This window comes from Buteo buteo, chromosome 5 (assembly GCF_964188355.1).
Source record: "Buteo buteo chromosome 5, bButBut1.hap1.1, whole genome shotgun sequence".
Taxonomy (NCBI): domain Eukaryota; kingdom Metazoa; phylum Chordata; class Aves; order Accipitriformes; family Accipitridae; genus Buteo; species Buteo buteo.
In genome coordinates, this window is record NC_134175.1 from 53,044,067 (window position 1) to 53,063,023 (window position 18,957).

General features: G+C 40.6%; 1 protein-coding gene across 1 annotated transcript in view; it reads left to right on the plus strand.

The window, feature by feature from the left end:
* The window catches only part of GALNT13 (polypeptide N-acetylgalactosaminyltransferase 13), a 153,493-nt gene that overhangs the window by 60,302 nt on the left and 74,234 nt on the right, over positions 1-18,957 (plus strand). The window contains exon 4 of the mRNA XM_075029090.1: positions 4,212-4,380. Within this exon, the coding sequence (XP_074885191.1) occupies positions 4,212-4,380 (169 nt within the window). The remainder of the gene's footprint in view (positions 1-4,211; positions 4,381-18,957) is intronic.

Consider the following 18,957-nt stretch of genomic DNA (forward strand, 5'->3'; position numbering starts at 1 on the left):
CGGTACTAGTGAAGTATGCTGTACTTCCTAGAAAGAGGGTAAAGCAGAACATAAAAATTTGGTGCAGTGACAATATCAATATTTGGAAAAACAAATTTGTTTTGTTTGCTTTGGATAAATAACATATCATTCAGTAGAAATATTTATAGTGGCTTTGTGCATTTAGAAAGCCAACTTTGGTAACATACCTGATGTTAGAAAACTTTTGACACTGCCTTTAGATTCTCAAATCTATTCGATGCTAGCAAAAATTCAATTTTCTATGAAAAGTTTGGTCAAATTGAATATTTACAAAAGATCTTCATTTGCTAAATATTCCTGCCATCTCTGGTATTGTGATGTTTACTTGGGTCTTATTTTAATATTTTATATATATTGTTTGGAAAATGGAAAGTGTTATTCTTTCTAACTTGAATGTGGTTGCATTGTTGTGTGCTTTGCATCTGCTGGGTTTGAGATGGTTGAGGACTGATTCTTACAGACTCTCTGGGCTCAAAACTTATTTATTCAAATATGGTCCTGGGTATGGATTCAAGTTACACCTCTGAAAATGCTGGGGTGTATGTGGTTGTTAATTCATAAACAGTGTGTAGCTTCTCTAAAGATCTAATAAGCTGAGGTTGCTGCATTTTAACTATAGCAGAATTAAATATGTTTCTCCATCACAGATATGTGTAAGCTATGATTGAAATGTAATCTGATAATACTTTGCTTTGAATAAAACCATGCGAGTGGAAAGGCTGTTGAGGAAATTTCTGATTAGTTTTATATTAAACTTCAGGACAAGAAAATCTCTTTGAAGTTTGATCTTGATGAACCTTAGTAAACAACAGAAGAACACAGAATCTTGTAACAAAAATTAGTTTTGCAGATGAAGGAATATATAACTCATGCTTTCATGCAGAATAAACAAAAGTTTTCAGGCTGAGTTTAATCCGAGTCCGTGTGATGGTACACTGCGAATGCGCTGGGATTTCTAATGAATTTACAGTGAGTTTACACTGGAGCATAACATTCTCTACAGCTGCCTTCCTATTATTTGGGCTCAGAATATGAAACCCTTCACTGTTGGTATTCCACACATTTTAGGGAGATACAGTTTTGATATCTGGCTTACTACAAGGAGAGGCAGCGAATTTACTGTCGTAGTAATGACTGTGCTAATAACGAGTTGCTAAATTCTTTTTGTTTTTTTCCCTTAAATAATTTGTTTTAATGAAAAGTTTCTGATTTCTACAGGAGATTGTCACTAAGATATTTTTAGCCAATCCCAAAGTATTTCAGCAGAAAAGAGAAACATTTTGGTATGTTGCCTTACTGTTTCAGAGGTGTTTAGTTATCCTCTATGTTATGGCACGAGATGCCTGATCCCCTTGCCATGCCTGTGCCGGGGCTGCAGTAAGCGGATCGGAACGTGAACCAGGCAGCTCCTTGCCTGGGCAGGGAGATGGTGTGTGTGCTACTGATGGGGTATGATGGAGAGGTGGTCTTGGTCTTCTGGATAGGGCCTGTAAAGCCATGGAGGTAGTACAGACCCTTAAATACAGCTTCAGAGGCAGAAAAACCAAGAATTCCTCTTCCAAAAGATGATCAGACTGAAGGATGCCACAAGGACAAACTTCCTTCACCTTCTCATCACTCCTTTTCCTCCGCAGAGACGTTCATCCCTTTTTTGAGGAATTCCTTCCTTTCCATTTATGTTGTGTTTCTGGGGGAGAAAGGCATTGGCCAAGCTCCTTTCTGTGCTTCTTACCTGTTTTTCCACGGTTTCAGCAGTCAGGCTGACTCTCTTTGCCTGCTCCCTGCTGCTGTCTAGATAAATCTGTGCCCTCTGCCTCTTCCAGCAAAAAGGAGGCAGAATTTATTTCCATAAACAACATTTGCAGCTTGAGGGACTAGCTTTTCAAATTGCAGTCTCTGAGGAGTCTCATCGTTTCTCCAGAAAGTGATGATATAGCAGAGTTTAATTACCAGCCATTAATGTGGAATATTTCATGTTCATATTACGCATTACATAAATATACCTTATGAAATGTTCTGAGAGGAATTTAATAGCATATATAATGTATAATTGTGTGTGTATGTGGGCAACGCAGGTTTCTAAGCAATTCTGCGGGTGAGGCGTAGCTGCGGCGAGGTGCAGCATTGCGCTAAGAGGCAGCTAAAAGCACAGCACGGCTATGGTCTTCTCAGACTTTATTTCCTGCCAGTCGTACTTCTAAATGGTTTTGACTGCGAGATGTATTCTCCAAGATAAAATTCTGCCTATTAGGGAACGTATATAGCAGTGTAGTCATGAATTCCTTTCCCAAAGCCAGGTGAGAGGAATCAGCGGCTCTGCTCAGACATAAAAAAGGTATCTAATAGCATCTCAAGCGTGCCTGCAGTGCTGGTGCCCGTGCCACAGCCTGTTTAGCTCCCGGGAGGATGATGCCGACCCCAATAGACGTTAACCACTGAGCCCGTCGTCCTTAGGAAATCATCCCGGACGCAGAGAGCTTCAGAGTTGCCACGTTTAAGATTTAAGCATCTATCTGATAGCAATTTCATCTTTGCATGTAATCACAGCAAAAGCTAATAATTTCTTCCTACTGCAGCGTATAAAGGTGCTACTTCTGATCAAAGGGAAGGATAAAAAAAATAGATCAGATAATACTGTAAAATGTTCTTCGCTCAACTGAACCATAAACTAGAACTGCAGAAACAAAATTTCTGTGCCCAGGGTGTGTAATATTTATTTTTAAAAAGCCTTTTATGTAAATTTCTGCTAGGTTGTTCTAGCAAGCCCTGATGTCTGATTTGCTTGAAAAATCATAGGTTTCTCCTTAAAAAGTCACTTAGTCTGCTTTCTGTGCATTTTGTAGAAAAGGGCTTATTCTTCTAGCGTTTTTTGTTGTTGTTGCAAAAATAAATGATTTAATTACTCTTCAGGTAGTAGAGAAGGCTTCAAAAGTGACAGTCTTTCAAGATATTAAGCATCAAAATGTTTCAAAGTGATTTTGACACTAAAGATGAAAAATGAACAGAATGGCAGAAAAACAAAGCCAAGATCCCTTCGTTAAGATAGAATGGTAATGTTGGAATGCGGCACAGAAGTTCACAGCTTGAAAGGCACCGTGAGCATCAGTCCCTGCCCAGTACGGTGCTGCAGGACCACGTGCGTGAGGACTGGAGTCACGCACCGACGGGTTGGCTTCTGCTTATTCGTGAGAGCAGCACCTGACAGTCAGCACTGAAGACAAATTAATCCATGTTAATTAACACCTCTTGACAGAGGCCGATTTAAAGTGTGAGTGTAAAATTGGTTAAGGATTCAGGTGTTCTGTGTTCTGTTGGTTGATACAGCACCTAGGTAATAAGCAGTTGGGAGGGAAGCTGATCTCTTCTGCTTAGCTGCACATTGAGGTCAGAGGAGGAAACTGGTGGTGATTCTGTCATCCTTTGTCTAGTGCTTTTGCTTTAGAATAATGATTATTATTATTATAATTATTTGTATAGGTGGGATGTTTCCTTCCTTTTCATATGCTCTTGCCTAAAAAGGCAGTCAGCATCTTGTTTATTTTTGTGTGCTTATATGAGATGATACTGTAATTTTCCTTAAAATTCAAAATTGACTGTACATATATTTCTCAAAACTAGTCTCTAATAGTATGTAAAAGATACTCTGTCAGGGTTGGGATACTATATTTTTCAGGCTAGATTGTTGGGTTTTTTTGGTCACTGAAGATTAATTGATTTATTTACTTACAGGGATGGGATTATGCTATCACATGCATGGTAGTTAAAACTAAATAAAAAAATAAAAAGTTGGTTAGAATTAGTGTAATACACATGTTCTTCAGATATTTTCAGTAGCTATAAAAGTGTTTTCCAAACCTTTTCTGTCTGCAGAATCTCACAGAGAATCTGGTGTTGTGCTCTGTAGTCCTGGTGTAAATCTCTTGAGAACAGTTATTTACTGTCATTGTGATTGCAACCAAAAGCTGCAAGTGAACAAATCTGGGTTTTTTAGTCATCTTAGAAAGGAACTAGATATAAATTTGGATCCAGATAGAGAAAAAACCTCACAGGGAAGCACAGAGAAAATTGTGGTGTGTTGTTATGTTTTTTAACGTTCCTTGTTGAACACCAAAAATTGCAGAGCCCCATTGGTGAAGAAGAAAACTGATGCCCACATACTAAGAGCTGGCTTTTGCTATTTTGTGTTACAGCTGTTATTTCTCGAAACCAAGAAGGACCTGGAGAGATGGGAAAGGCTGTGCTCATTCCAAAGGATGACCAGGAGAAGATGAAAGAGCTGTTTAAAATCAACCAGTTTAATCTTATGGCCAGTGACTTGATTGCCCTGAACCGAAGTTTGCCTGACGTGAGGTTAGACGGGTGAGTCCCCGGTGCATTCTGCAGAGCGGCGGCATTGCCTGCCCTTTCAAGGCACGAGATACGGCACTGTCCCAAGGCTAATTAATTAGTGGGTGTTACTACCCGTGGGTGCCTGAGGAAGCTGTTGGAAAATGCCAGGGTTTACCCGTTCTAGGTTTGGCTTCTAATGCACAACTTTCTTAGGAGAAGAGTTACTGCATCACAAATGTTACTATCTGGTGGAATTTATTTTGTGAACAGCTGAATAATTGTCAACTTAGAGCAATCCATTTGCGTTGCGGCACATAACAAAATGCCCTCTGGTGTGTCTTATCACCTGGGATAATTTAAATATTTTTTTCTTCAGGGAAAACTTTATATCTAGGGTTTTAAAATGATAAAAACATCAATGTCTACTTTATAAATTTTCATAACTATGCTGGCGGCATTTAAAAATTGACATTTTAGCGCTGATAAAGAGAAAATGCTACCAATACCAAAAACTACCTGCAGGATGTAGTTTTCTTTTAGTTTTATCCAGAAACATTTCCAGAATAATCAGAATTTTATAGAACATCTTTCAAAATATTTTGCAACAATACAAAACTGAAGAGGGTTTGGTGGTTGGGGTTTTGTGGGGGTTTTGTTTTGTTTTTAAGTCTAGTAACATATAATCATTATTTTTGAGTGAAGCCTGATGTTTGTATGGTGACTTTGAGACTATGGAACAGCTTGGGGGAGTGTTTCACCAAGCCCATTGAATTATTTTTAAAGGAATTTACGGACTAATTTTTCCAGTTACAACAGTGGGCTTGTGTTTTACGTGTATTTGATGTGAAAGTACAAATGTACATGTGTATCTCCACTTAAATAGGGATTCTGATTGCTATCTAAAGATCCTGTAATAAGTTACGGTACTTAAAGAAAAAAAAAAAAAAAAGCCTATATCTGTGGTATCCATTTTTTTCAGCAGTCAGAGAATTTCCTCCTCTCTCCCAGGAGCAGTGTTAACGCTAGCTGATGGAGTAGGCTAGCAAGCCCATTTTATTTAACTTGGGACTTCTGCTTATAGGGGCATTCTCGTAAGAATCTCTAACAGAGGTTGCATGCGTGGAGGATTATCCAAATTTAGATACTTTTGGAAGTAAATATTTAGAGGCGGGAATATTTTTTCCACTTGATTTTTACAGAAGTCTAGCGTTGATTGAATTTTATATTTTTCCAGTTCAGTTTTTTTCCCTGTTCTCCTTCACCTACATAAACAGTCTGATTTACAGGTACTGCAGCTTATAACAAATAAAAATTTAGAGAAATATAAGCATAGCTAAATATATGCAAGTGGTCAGGTCTTCTAAAACCTCCCATTACTTTTGGTTTTTAAACTGAATTGTCACTTAGCTGAAATCTTGCTTATCATGCTTTGTTTGAAATTAAATTCTTCATGCTCCCATGAAAATTAAAATAAGTACTTCGTTCCCTAGATTTTATTTGTAAATGCCTGCAAATAATAGAAGTAGAAGCATTACTTTAACAATAGAGCTCGTTCAGAAACCACAGAGGTGATGCTTCTCCACAGCACGATCATTTGTAATTCAGTGACGCCAAGTTCCCATAAAACGACACCTCACATCATCGCCAGCAAAGACGTATTTCACAAAACGGGAGCATCGGGAAGGCTTTATTGCTTATTGCTTGTTTGTTCTTTATTGCTTGCCCTTTGCAAGAGTGCCGAGGGTAGTCACGTCACGACGAGCTGGTGGGGCTGGCTTCGGTGTTGAAATGATTCCAGCGGGCACGGGGCATCTTGCAGACTTTCTGGGAAGCGAGGAGGATGCGCTGCGCTGCTGGGCTGGGTTTTCCCTTGCTGCTACCTAATCGTTTTCTTGTACCGTGATGCTCTTGGCCGGTGGTCCAGCTTACATTAAACTGCCCAGGTCGCGGTCAGTTCAGTGTTAGGTTCTCCTCTCTCACGGAGCCTTTGCAGCCCACAAAGAGACAAGACCCGAGTGTTGCACACACCAGAACAAGGGGGGCACCTGCGAAGCCTCTTGATCTGTTTTGGAAAGCTTTCTCCTTTCCCTTGGAGCAAGCGTTGAAAAGGAAGTACATATTGAAGAAATGGGTAAAATGTTCAAGCTAATGAAGAGTTCTACTCAGTCTAAGGGAGATGAGCTATTTAATATGGAGGGAAAGCTGTCTAAATGCATTTTCTTGATGAACAGAAGTTTCATATCTTTTGTTGAAAGGACAGAAAGTATTATGGGATTTAGAAAAAAAATAATTTTCTTTTCTCATTTTCCTCTTCAGACAGATGCTTTCCGTACATATTCTGTCTTTAGGCAGTATTAAATTGTTCTGAAAGCCAGTTTATAATGCTTTGCTATTAAGGAAGAATATGATTTTATGGTTAATGTATTTAGTGTATGACAAAGACACATTTTTATTGACATGGGGGACAGGCATCCGATTTGCACTGGGTGTCTAACTCTTTGCGTCTTTCACCTTATGAATGCAAGCTTTTCTTTCAGAGGCCAGGAAGTTTTCTGCGGCAAAAGTAGATGAATAGAAGAAAAGAAAATAAAAAATGTTCTTGCTGGACATGCTGTCTAGTGGGAAATCCACAATAACCTGTGTAGCTGCGGACACTGCTGTGTAACGGGTAATCATGAGCTGATGGAAAGATCAATGTTATCAAGGTGTAAATGTATTAAATCAGTGTATTGGCTGTGAAGCAGCTGCACTAAATGCAGCAGAAAACTTGAGGCCAGAGAGATGAAACTTTGCTGGAAGGTCGTCAGGGTAAGGTTGACTCATTGTAGGGCAGTAGCAGAAGGGGAGTGGGACGGGATCAGCCCCATGGAGCTCCACATCACCACTGAGTTATTTGCAGATTGGGCGCTGGGAAATGGCCAAGCTGTTCTCCATTTCTGTAGCGATGCCGGGGGATTAAAGGAGTGAAGGGCATTTGTACAGGACTAATTAACTCCTGGCATGACTTGACCTTTTTATTGTATCTATCACATGTCAACATTTCACTGCATGTAAGTGGTGTTTTCGCGTTTCTCTGAGCGTATGCCATGCCATTAAGTCGCAGTCTCCGTTCCGGCTTCCTGCGCAAGCAATTAAGGGCTCATGTGCCATCAGGCTTGTGTGGGGGTCTCTGGGGGCGGAGGGGAGTCACAGCTACTGGCAGCAGTCCTGAGCATTGCTCCTCTTCTCTGTCTTGCATGAGATGTCCCTGACAGATGCGGCGACTTCCAGTCTTGGGCTCGTTTAAAATTGAGATGTTGGAAAAGCAGCTGAATGCCTTTTTCTCAGTGATGTCCTCTTTTTTGCTCCTGGTGGTGTCAAGTATAGGCTTAAAACAGAAAATGATGTGTCTGACTTCCCACACCCTGTCTTCAATGAAAATAAAACCTCAGTTTACCCATTAGTCCTTTGTTTAGAAGGTTTTATGGTTTCCAGCTGTGGTTTAACCCTAAATGCAAAGTGTCATCTCCTGGTGAGATTTCCCTCTGCCTACAAGAATTAATTAGATTTGTGTGTTATAAGATTATGTCCATGTCACAAATGAATATCTACAAATAGATGTAAGAATTCTGATAAGAAACAAACAGCCCTAGAAAAAGAAGAGCCTTGTTGTAATTTCTCATTCTAGAAATTAATTCTTCAGTTTTGCGACCGTACGCTTATTGGCAAAGTCATTGGGAAAAGGGCAGTGAAAGGGAAGTAGTACACTGACAGAATAGCTTTTTCATTGCTGTGGGATGTGTATACATATATATTTATTTTATATATATTATATATGTATAAAAGTAATGCATTTCCATTCTGTTCCTGTTCTGGCCTTCCTCATTCCTCTTCCCTCTTTGTTCCTTGCTGTCCTTCTTATTCATGCAGGCAATTTTATCCCGACCTCCTGGTGTGGGTGTACAGATTTCACTTGCTTTGCCAAGGCTGCTGCTGTCTACATAGCACTTTGCGTGTACTTCTGGGAGTCAATCTACAGCATATAAACTTAGAGTAAGGATCAAAGATGCTCATCAGTCCTTTTCACTCCCCTCCGCAGCTTGGTACTCACATCCCACAGCGGCAGAGAGTAAGAGAGCTCTCGCTGTTTGGGATCGTTGCTGCTGTTGTGCCTCCAAACAATCAAAGCAGTGCTGTGGCAAATGGAGGGGGTGGTGTAAGTGTCACAAGAGTCTAAATAAGAAACACGTATTTAAGAGGGAAAAAAAACCTGTGGGAATCTTAATTTTTTTCACATTAGCAGACGAAAGAACTCCTGAAGCCTTTTGTGACTCTCTGTTTCTGCTTAAATGTTTGATGACTGTGAGCTAATTCTGGATTTACACTGCAACCACAGTACTTGTGTTTGTAAGATGAGGGAGATCTTTTTCCTAAGGAAAGATGTTAGTTTTCTAAAAAAAAGTTTCATTTTATGAGTTGCAGGAAGACAGGGAAGGCTGGCTTGGTTGCTGGCTAATGAGAAATTCCCTTTACAGTTTTGTGAAATAAGGCGTCTGTCTCTTGTCTCGTCCTTCTCCCAAACAGGGATGTTTGTGAATAGACCTGATGTGAAGTCCTGACCTCCGTGAGGTCAATAAGAGTTTGCTCTGACTTCTGTGGGAATGAATTCTCTAATCAGGAGACCACAAAATCCACCTCCCGTGTGCTGTAATGAAACACTATGACTGAATCCCATTGCATCTCTGCTCCTGTGTTGATATTTTAATTCCAGCTAATGAATGCGACTGTCACACTAACAGTTTAACTTGCTGCCCATTATGTCTAGTGTTGTCTACCAGAGAATGTCCCTCAATTGCCTGAGTTCTGCTGGTAATGACCAACTTGAAGATTTTAATCAGTGTCAGGTCTAATTTGAAGTAGCTATTGATTAAACCCTAAACCCAATTTAATTCAACATAGAAATGTTTAATTTTATTTCTAAGTATTTTCTCCAGCAAGGGAAGAAATCCATCTTCAATCTTTTCTGGATGAATAAGGTTGCAAGTGCTATTCTACAAATTGCTGAACCATTATAATTGGATTTTCTTAGAATTGAAATTTAGGTTGAAGTTAGCTGTTGCGTTGTGTTTGTGTGTGCGTGTGTGTTATGTGGTTATGAGCATACATTTCTAATCGGAAACAAACTCATATTACAATTTTCTAAACAGTAATCATGGCTTAAACTCAGTGCCGTAGTTTTGTGTTGGCTTCTTCAAAGCAAAAACCTGAATGGGTGGTCCCAGGGTGGGGGAAAAAAGGCTCTGAAAGAAGTAGTGTAGAAGCGGCAATCACTGCCTGTGAAAATCCTCTAGTGCCTCGAACTCCATGTTACAGGGCAGGAAGCTTTGATTAGATTTTTTTGGCGAGACCACTATTTGTTCTTCATGCAATTTAGCCCTGATAAGGGAGGGTAAATTGTTTTATTTTCTGCCGTTCACATCTAATCCATTTGCCTTGCACCAGAAAGTGTTGTATTAGGTTTTTTCCTAGCTCTAAGTCATGGTGGATAATGTACATAAGAGTTCCTTTGTTGCCCGATTTATCTGCTTACAGCTTCATATAATTAAAAGCTAATTTATTTTTTAAGATTTTACTGTGTATATACAGTTACGCATAGAGAATCTATAAAACACTCGTGAACAAGTAAGCTCGGGGAGAAATCGGTAATTAGTTTTGGCTAGAAATTACTTTGAAATAACAGTTTAGAAATTATTCCACCTTGTTTAGGGGGAGAAAAATCACCCAGGGTGACTGACAGTAGGGAGAGAAAGTACATACAGGTAGTCTGTATAAGATCAAAGCCAGTTCCCAATGTATAAATTAGCTAAAGACTGTTAAGATTTAAAAAAAGAAAAGTAATTCTCCAGCAATGAGAAAAGTACATTCATGAGGCAACAGATGGCTTCTAAACTGGTTTTGTGAGTCTTTCATTTGTATGTTCATATAACAAAAGGAACAATTAAAATTTGTTGCTGTTTCCCCTTTGCTGCTGTTTTTTTCCCGTAGAAGTTGGGCTTTGATTCCATCCTCCCTTTCAGCACTGCTGTAGCTGTGTAATGGCAGTCCCCGTTCACACGGCTAGCTGGAGCAGAGGCAGGACCTCTCTTGAGAGTACGCCTCAATTCAAATTAGCTTAGCTAAGCTCAGGAAAGGAGAGGAGATCTTTTGGGTCACATTTCCAGATAAACTTAAGTTGGCATTTGCAAAATGTGCCATCACTGTGGAGCATCTTGGTGTATGTGGGGAAATTCCACTTATGATATCTTTTCTAATGATTTGGTAGCTGGTGTTTCTAAAGGCAACTATAATGGACCACAATAACATTACCAGTTGTTTTATTCATTACTTGTATTGTGGCCATGCCCATTGGAAGCCTAATAATGTAACTCAAGCACGCTTACAGCCCTTTCTTTGCTAGCTTGCTGTCTTATTAACTTCTTCCTAATTGTTGAACTCTCAATTTCCCCATACTGCCAAAGCAATAGCAACTGCCAACGAGATTCTTACACGCAGGATTGCCCCTAAAATTAAAAATGCGCTGGTGTCATAGCTTTGATAGAGGGTAATCAATGCGAGGAAGCCTCTGGTCTCTGCCCAGCACTCGAGAGCTGTTGGAGCGTGTTCTCGCAGGTGGACTTTGGATCGCTCCCAGGAGCCACAGTCAAGAAAGACCAGCGGGCTTGCTTTGCTTTACACTGTTACTGTTCAGCAAAAAATGCTGTTCTTCAAATTACTTTATCAGATTGGCCATTAAGTTTTGTGGGTTTAACTAGGAATGAGCAATGCATGGATAAGAATATTATCTCTGTATAAGTGCGTGCCAAGTGAAGCCTGCTGTATGTGACAGAACAGCCACAGATACGAAGGGAAGATTTTTGATTCAAACATCATCAGCAAAGCACCCATGTGTAAGAAGAGAAGAAAATGTGAATGCTCAGTAGAGGTATATTTATACAACTCATTTAAGTGGAATTGGCTTACTCTTGTTAATCTGAAAATGGATTAAACTTCTCTACATCTGGAGGTGTACCAAAGGAGCAGAAATGCTGCTAGGGAGAAGGGATTGCATCTGGAGGTTGTATAAGTGGTTTTGGCTGTTGACCTAGTTAGTTCTTTGTACTTAGGACTGGCATTTTTGTGTAGACATTGATACACATGAATCTTTTTGAAGATGTCCTTTGTTCAGAGAACTTCCAAAGAGTTTGATTTCCAGAAAGATAAACCTTCTTGTTGACACACTGTTTCATGTGGACTGCAGTCTGCTTTGGAGTAAGGCAGTTAATATGAGGGGATATGATTGTAAAATCGAAGTCAGCTCCTTACTTAGTGTTAAAATAGTTGAAAACAAATTTCAGTACCTGGCAGCACTGCTTTCAGCTTGGGATAGTGGCCTTATCAGAGAGGCCCTCAAAATACCACTCTACTAAGTATCAAGAATTATTTTATTTATAGAAAAAATGATCTAAAGAAGATATTTTCATTTCCTTTATTTATGGCTTCAAGTGACTTTGAATACTAGTAAATGTTTAAACAGTTCATATAAGAGAACGGACAACCTCAGTGTTATTTGGCAGGTATTGTTCGCATTTTTTTTTCTAGTAACGAATTTTCAGGCTGCCTTGGAAGCCAGTCCTGATGGAACCTCACCTCCTTCCCATCGTATCTTCTCCCGGAGAGCCTGCAGGACAGCTGGCATTGCAACTTTTCCCTCAGACCTTTGAAAATGGGGATGGTGAGGGTGCTTAACTGAAGATTTCGATCTGCACGGCTTGCTTATCTTTTAAAAATGTATGGCTATTTCACATTTTTAAAGTATGTCAAGGTTATCCACATTGCAAGGATAAGCACGTTCCTAGTTTTTTCCATAAATACCCTAAATAATGTAACAGTGACAGGTTGCATGGCACTTTAGTTGCCGGCTGGGCATGACAAACTGGTAGGCATTTAGTCTTCGTGTGGTATGCGCTTTAGGAAAACATGTAGTACTGAAACAGAAAGGATGGATATTTCAGGTAAATCAGTTTTGTATCAGTTCTGCCTTTACTTCAGCAGCTTGTCCCAGGACAGTTCCCCTGTGTACCCACAGGCTGATCCTGACCCTCTCTGGCAGCAGAGTCCACTCTGTGAAGTGGCTGTAACTCAATTTTCTGATTTAATAGTGCAAGGCTGTTCAAGCATGAAATTGCTTCCTTCATGTAGAGCTGTCCCCTTTGCTTGGCAAGTCAAGGCTCACAAATGGATGGTTACTGTGATCGCTGCTGTTGGCCCAACCAGTTGTTGCAGGGAACAAAGTTCAACTTTTATACGTGCCTGCAAGGGAAATGTGGGAATGAGCCTCTAGATTCAATTGAGAAGTGAGAAGAGCCTGCAAAATTATATTCAGCAGCAAGAAAAACTAATCATAGTTTTTTTACTAAAACAAGTGCCCTTAATGATTAAATGATGTCATTATGCTTTTTTTTTTTTTTTAAGAGGATGGGCAGTGAGACAAGCAAATGCCATCTCAGCCATGCAGCCTCTTAGATGATGGTTCTACAACCAGATCATTAATATAAGTTCATTTCTGCAGGCAGCTGAGCACTAAACAGTCAAAGCAATAAAGATCCTTGGTTCAGCTTTTATCAGCAGGTACATAGATGGCCTCGGCATCGCAGGGTGTCTCCCACTAATGCCAAGCAGAAATTAAGGACCCATTAAAAGCATCTGTCCGAGGCAGTCCTGGCCCTGCAGTAGTAGCTCTGGCCACCACCCAGGTGGGCATCTGTTCTGCTGCATCTGGTCATGGTGGATGTAACACTGGGCAACTTCTCTTTTGGGGTATCTGTCCCTCTCTGCTGACAGTATGGTCTTGTTTTTTGAAACTGCTTGTGGCACATAGAGAAAATTCACTTTGTTGCAAAGGAGTAATCTGAAATAGTCATGAGAACACCATGAAATAAGCCTGTACGGGTAACTCATGCTCCTGTTTTATGTCCTCCCTGATGGAAGCTGTCCCCCAACTTGGTTATGTGCATTCCTTCAGAGAAATTGGCTACTCTCTACCGTATCCCGTAAACTCTAAAAATTTACGCATTATTGTTGCAAGTAAGAACGCAATTAAAAGGAGTAATTTCCCGGTAATTTATGTGGTAGTGTGTGCAGGCTGGAAAAAAGCACTTTGAGTTTTGAAAACTGTATTTGGAGATTTCCAGAAGTGTACTGACTTACTACTCTTGACTTGCCTTATAGTACAGTACTAATCCTCGTGAATTTACAAAAGGAGCTGACCGGCCGTTCATTCAGACGGTGGGAGGAGAGTGTGGGAGCAGTGATTTGCCTGGGAGCCCATGGAGGACCGGTGGGTCTCTGAGCCTTTGGCTGATTTGTTGCAGTCGGTTTCTTACCAGGAATTCAGTTTTGGGAGGAAGCTCTGAATCCAGCACACTGGCTACCTGCTTTGCCAAGCACAGCATGGAGACGTGTCTTATACCTATAAGCAAACGCTGAAGAACTAAGCAACTGCGGCACGAAAGTGTGCCATTGCTCTTATCTTTACTTTGTGTGATGCAGAATTTCACCCCTTAGCTGGGGGCTCCAGAGCTATGTGAAAGCAGAAGCATGTGAAAATTATTTCTTTGTTTCTTGTATCCTTTATTGCAGATATGAATAAGAGATTTGGGGGATTCAAAGTTAATACTTCAAATATTTCAAAATATTTTAACAAGTAGGGGGAGTTTGACGTGAGCTTGGTGAGTTTCAAAGAAGATTCAGCAATGATATAATGAAAAATGGCAGTGGAAATGGAACAAAATTAATGATTGAAAACCATCCAAGAAAGCCTGATCTGATCTGAACTGTAATTTCCACTACAGATCTTTTATTTTTGTTGGAAAAAGTGGAGAAAGTACAAAGGGGCCTCTAGTATAGTCTTCTGAAAAATAGTCCCCTCTATGCTGTGTTGTTTGCTTTTAATAATACTGTGCTGTATTATTGTGGTGTTCATCGAACATAAAAGAAACTTCGAGCGTTTAGTAAATGACTGCTGAAGTAACTTCTAAAATATTAAAATGAAGTTTGGAGTTGAAAATCCCCAAGGAAGAGTTGATATTCAAGGCTATTCCTGAAGCTTTATGAACAGTGATAGCTGAAGGTGTGAGTGAAGGGTCTTTGCTCCTACAAACTGCAAACCTGTTTATGCTCTGTAATGAAACACCAGAGAACAATTTTCATAAGACATATTCACATTCATCATCTGCTGGATATAAAAATTGGTTATCTTTGGAGTATTTTGATACAATAAAATTTAGTAAGACAATGTAGATGCAGTTCTGGCACAGTTTGACTTTCCTCTAAGTGAAATAAATTCCTGTTCAATTATTTTCTATTTACCTTTCATTTGCATACATTTCAGTTCAAAATATGAACTGCTGCAATTTTAGTAAATTTATTAATGTAGACTTTAAAGCTGTGTGCATTGAAATGCTGCAGCAGTATCTATTACAGGATAATGCATTATCTCTCTGGGTTGAGAGCAATAGCTCTCCATAGAGCCGTCAGACACAGACTCTTCTGCAGCTCCTGCAGAGCTGAGAGTTGCATGTGGCAAGGCGGAGACACAACAGATCAAGCTTAAATTAATGCTGTTCTGGCAGGGAATTCAAACACTCGGACAGTCTTTTCTTCTGTTCATAATACTGTACCATATATTTCATTTTCGCACTTTCAATTTCCCTAAGTAACTTACAGATTTTATTTAAACTAGATGAGGAGGAGACTATTTCAGGCAATAAGATTCTCGTAGTACAAGAGTTATCACTTACTCTAGAAATAAATTTTTGCTTACTGGGGGTAGTTAACTTACACTCCAACGTGTGATTTTTCGAAAGCAAACCCAAAACCTGAAAAGGAGCGGTGGCGATCTGCACATGGCACAGTTAACAGTTTTGAAGGGCAAGTTTGTGATATGGAAGCATTCTCTAAATGTAGTTTTCCGTGAAAGTTCTGGCCAAAGGCCTGGCTTTGGAGAGGTCTGTAGGATGTTTTAGCAGCTCTGATGGCTGGAGTTATGCCAGTGCTGCATTTGGCTTCCCCTGAGATACTGGGTGTTTCAAAACCGCTTTAGCAAAGAGAGGTGGGGGTTTTGGTTGCCATTCTTTGTAGAGGGAAACCAGAAATGGTCTTATATTACTGCTGAACATTGAATAAGCTGTTGTTTTGCTGGATTTTTTTTTTGTTAAGTGCACCTTTCCTTATGTTTTTAAATCCTGTTCAAGATTAGAGGAAGATGGAAATACTTGGAGTATTTCTGTGGATACCAGATCTATCCCACCAGAATAATGCGACATACAAGTGCGCTCATGAAAGCCAGGTACAGCAGAGCACAAATAACATTTGTTGTGTGCTATTAGCATAGAATAAAGCATCATAATGTGCCTTGGCATGAAATCAATATGCACTGATATTATCTGGCATCTTGTGAGGTATCTGAATGCGATGGTGGCATGTTTCAGGTCTAGAAGGAGATAAAGAAACATGACTGGCTTCCAGCTTCGCTAAGCAGCGATGAATTCGTCTCCGCAACGGTGAGTAATACCTCAGCATTGAGACCGCACGTGCTGACTTGCTCCCAGGGGGTACTGGCATGGGGGATGACAAGAAATGGCGGATTTCAGGTTGTCTGCATTTCATAATAACAAGAGGTATGCCTGAATTTCAGCTCTTGCACCACAAAGCTATGGGGTGATGCTGGAGAAATGCTGTCAGTGAACTCAGGGGTAGATGCCCAAGATACCAGCGTTGGTGATTGGTGCTCATGGGAACATCTTGGGCTGTTACTGGGCATTTCTTGAGGGCATCCAGCAGCTCAGGAACTATCAGACTGCTGAAGAAATGCTTCCCGAGGCAGAAAGGTATGTGGCTGCGTGGAGGCAGCACGCTGCAAGGTCCTGGGGACGGCTGCTTCTTCAGCCTTGAGCTGCGGTCCTTCATATGGCAAAACCGGCGTTGCTGCGGGATACTGCAGGGCGTTTTGAGAGGGAAAGGTGCTTTTCTTGAATTGGCAATCTAGGTTTTTTAAGTGCTTCGTTGCAGTGGGAACAATAAGCTACAGAAAATGTACCTTTACAAAGCAGCTAAGCCACACCAGCCATCAGCTGCGAGATTTAAACACCAAAATAAGTGAGAAGTAGTCTATCATGGTAAGCAGTTTCAGAATGTTTTTCATCTGTTTTCATTGGGAAGGTGCTGGGAGGGGGAAGAAGGATGAAGGATGGTGACAGGCAATTACCGATGGTGCGGCAGGGTCTACCCTTGTCCAGTCTCTGTCTGTTGAAACTGTCGATCCTTTCAGGTCATCCCTCCGCTTCCTTTTCTGAGCAGACTTCTGCGGCACTAATCAATACACAATCATGAACTTCTGGAAGGCCTTTGACAGTTTTGTATAGCTGAGCTGGAGCGCTTTGTTGCGGGGACAGCTTCCACAATGAAATCCCTGAACTCGGAGGCATCAAGGCATAGTTAAGGTTGTCCAACATCTACTGCTCCCTTACTCCCGCCGAGGTTGCCTTCGATTCCTGCTGTTGGCACAGGCGCTCCTGCAGCACCCTGCCTTCAGCTGCTGCCCTCCCCAGCCTCAGCCTCCGACGACCGAGAGCCCCATGTTAAAAATACTGGCGTTGGAGTTGTCCTGTAAATACTTGAGATTCCCTCAGCTCATTTGAGAACTGGTAAACATTTGCCTAAGAGTTGGCATGTGAGGTATTATTGCAAATAAGAACATGTTTACGTACATGGAGTCGGTTTAGTACGTGTGGTAAGCTGTTTAAACGTGAACCCGTCCATTTTGTGTACAGTATTCTTGATCGTTCTTCAAAAATAACACGTGTGGACGTGATGGTAAATTAAGACAGTAAAACAAATGCAAGGTATAAAGTTCACTGGAAGGTAACCACACCTGTAAAAAGATTAATTTAATGATTTAATTCACTTTATAATTTCTGATGTTTTGACAGTTTGCTTAACTGCAGCGTTGTCATTTTTAACAGGCCCTTTTGCAGAAGATCTGGCCGCATAATGATAAATTCATCACTTCTGCTTGCGCCACTCTTTGGTATGGGTTTTTATGTGCATTACTGTGAAATTAGGAGTGAGTTTTTCTCATGTCTTCATACTGCTTTCAATTTTTGAGCAATGACCCTGTACCGTATCTAACCAATAACAGTGGAGGCAGGGTGTAGATGTGAGGGATAGGGGCTGCCGTGGCCCGACGGATGGTTTTGTGGTTGCATTAGCTGATGTTAGTCACCAGTGCTCAGGAAATGGGATGCAGTAGGATCACTGCTGTGGTGAACTGCAAATAGAAAGAGGTAGGTGCGTGCCCTGCTCCCCAGCAGTACTGCCTTTGGGGCTGACGGAAAAATTCTGCGGTGCCCAGCAGCTTTCCCAAATCACCTCCTGACGTACCGTTCAGCTCACAGCTGAGAGTTAATGAGGTAGCAGGTAATATTCAAGATTGTCATATTAGCTGGAAAGAAATGCAGCAGCAGGTTGTGATAAGACATAGCAGGTTTTTAAACGGGACTAATTATAAAATGCAGGAATTCAACGGGGAAAGAGACAGGAAGGAGCTAAGAAGCAAAACAGAAACAAGTGCAAAAAGAAATTACATGTCAGTAAGGCAAAGAAGAAGTGAGGAGCTTGCTTACATTTCTTTCAGATCTTATCTACTTACTGCACATATTAATGCCTTTGCACAGTCATAGATACTTTATAATGCTGGAAATCATGATTCCAGTGGAACGTAGTGTTGCATCAGTATATTCAAGAACATTGTTCATCATAAATAGTAAATACCTTTCTGTGAGGAGAGAGACCTTACTATGCTACAGAGATAAGTTAAGGTTTCGTATGGGCATATCTGTAGGTTTTTATGTATGTATAGGTAAATAAAACTAGGTGTATACATGCTTATATAAATACATATAAACCTATATACGTTAGATACCTGAATAAATATAATGCCACTATTGCACATGTAATATTAATCAGAACATAAATATGAATTAAAAGCAGAGACGGAGCTGTTCCATGTTTCCCTTATCCTAACTTGGCTGTGAACCTCCTCTACTACACACCTGCCTTGCCTTGCTGCGTGTGGGAGCAAAGCCCCAAAGAGACGTCGTTCTGCCTTGCAGACGCAGAGGCTGCGTGCCTTTGCACACACGCCAGTGACTGCTCCGCGGCAAAAGTACCAGTCCTGCAACAGACTGGTTTCCAGTGCCCTGTTGGCACTGGGGTGTACAGTAAACCTGGTCACGCAGAGGAACCATACCAGTGATCTGTGTTACCAGCCTTTTCTTTATGGGTGTTAATCTTTTGTATTTTCCCTAAAGCAAAGCAATAAAAGGTAATGACTAAACAATCATGAAAATCCCTCAAGTCATATAAACCACAAATATTTAACACAGTTCTATATGTTCCCAAATGCATAATATAAAAAATACTACATTATAAATTGTATATAATAGTTATAGTCTCTTTTTTTTCCCCTCTAAATACTTTGTTTTCATGCATGATCTTTTGCCTTGCGTTCCTTCCCTGAGAGCTTCAGTG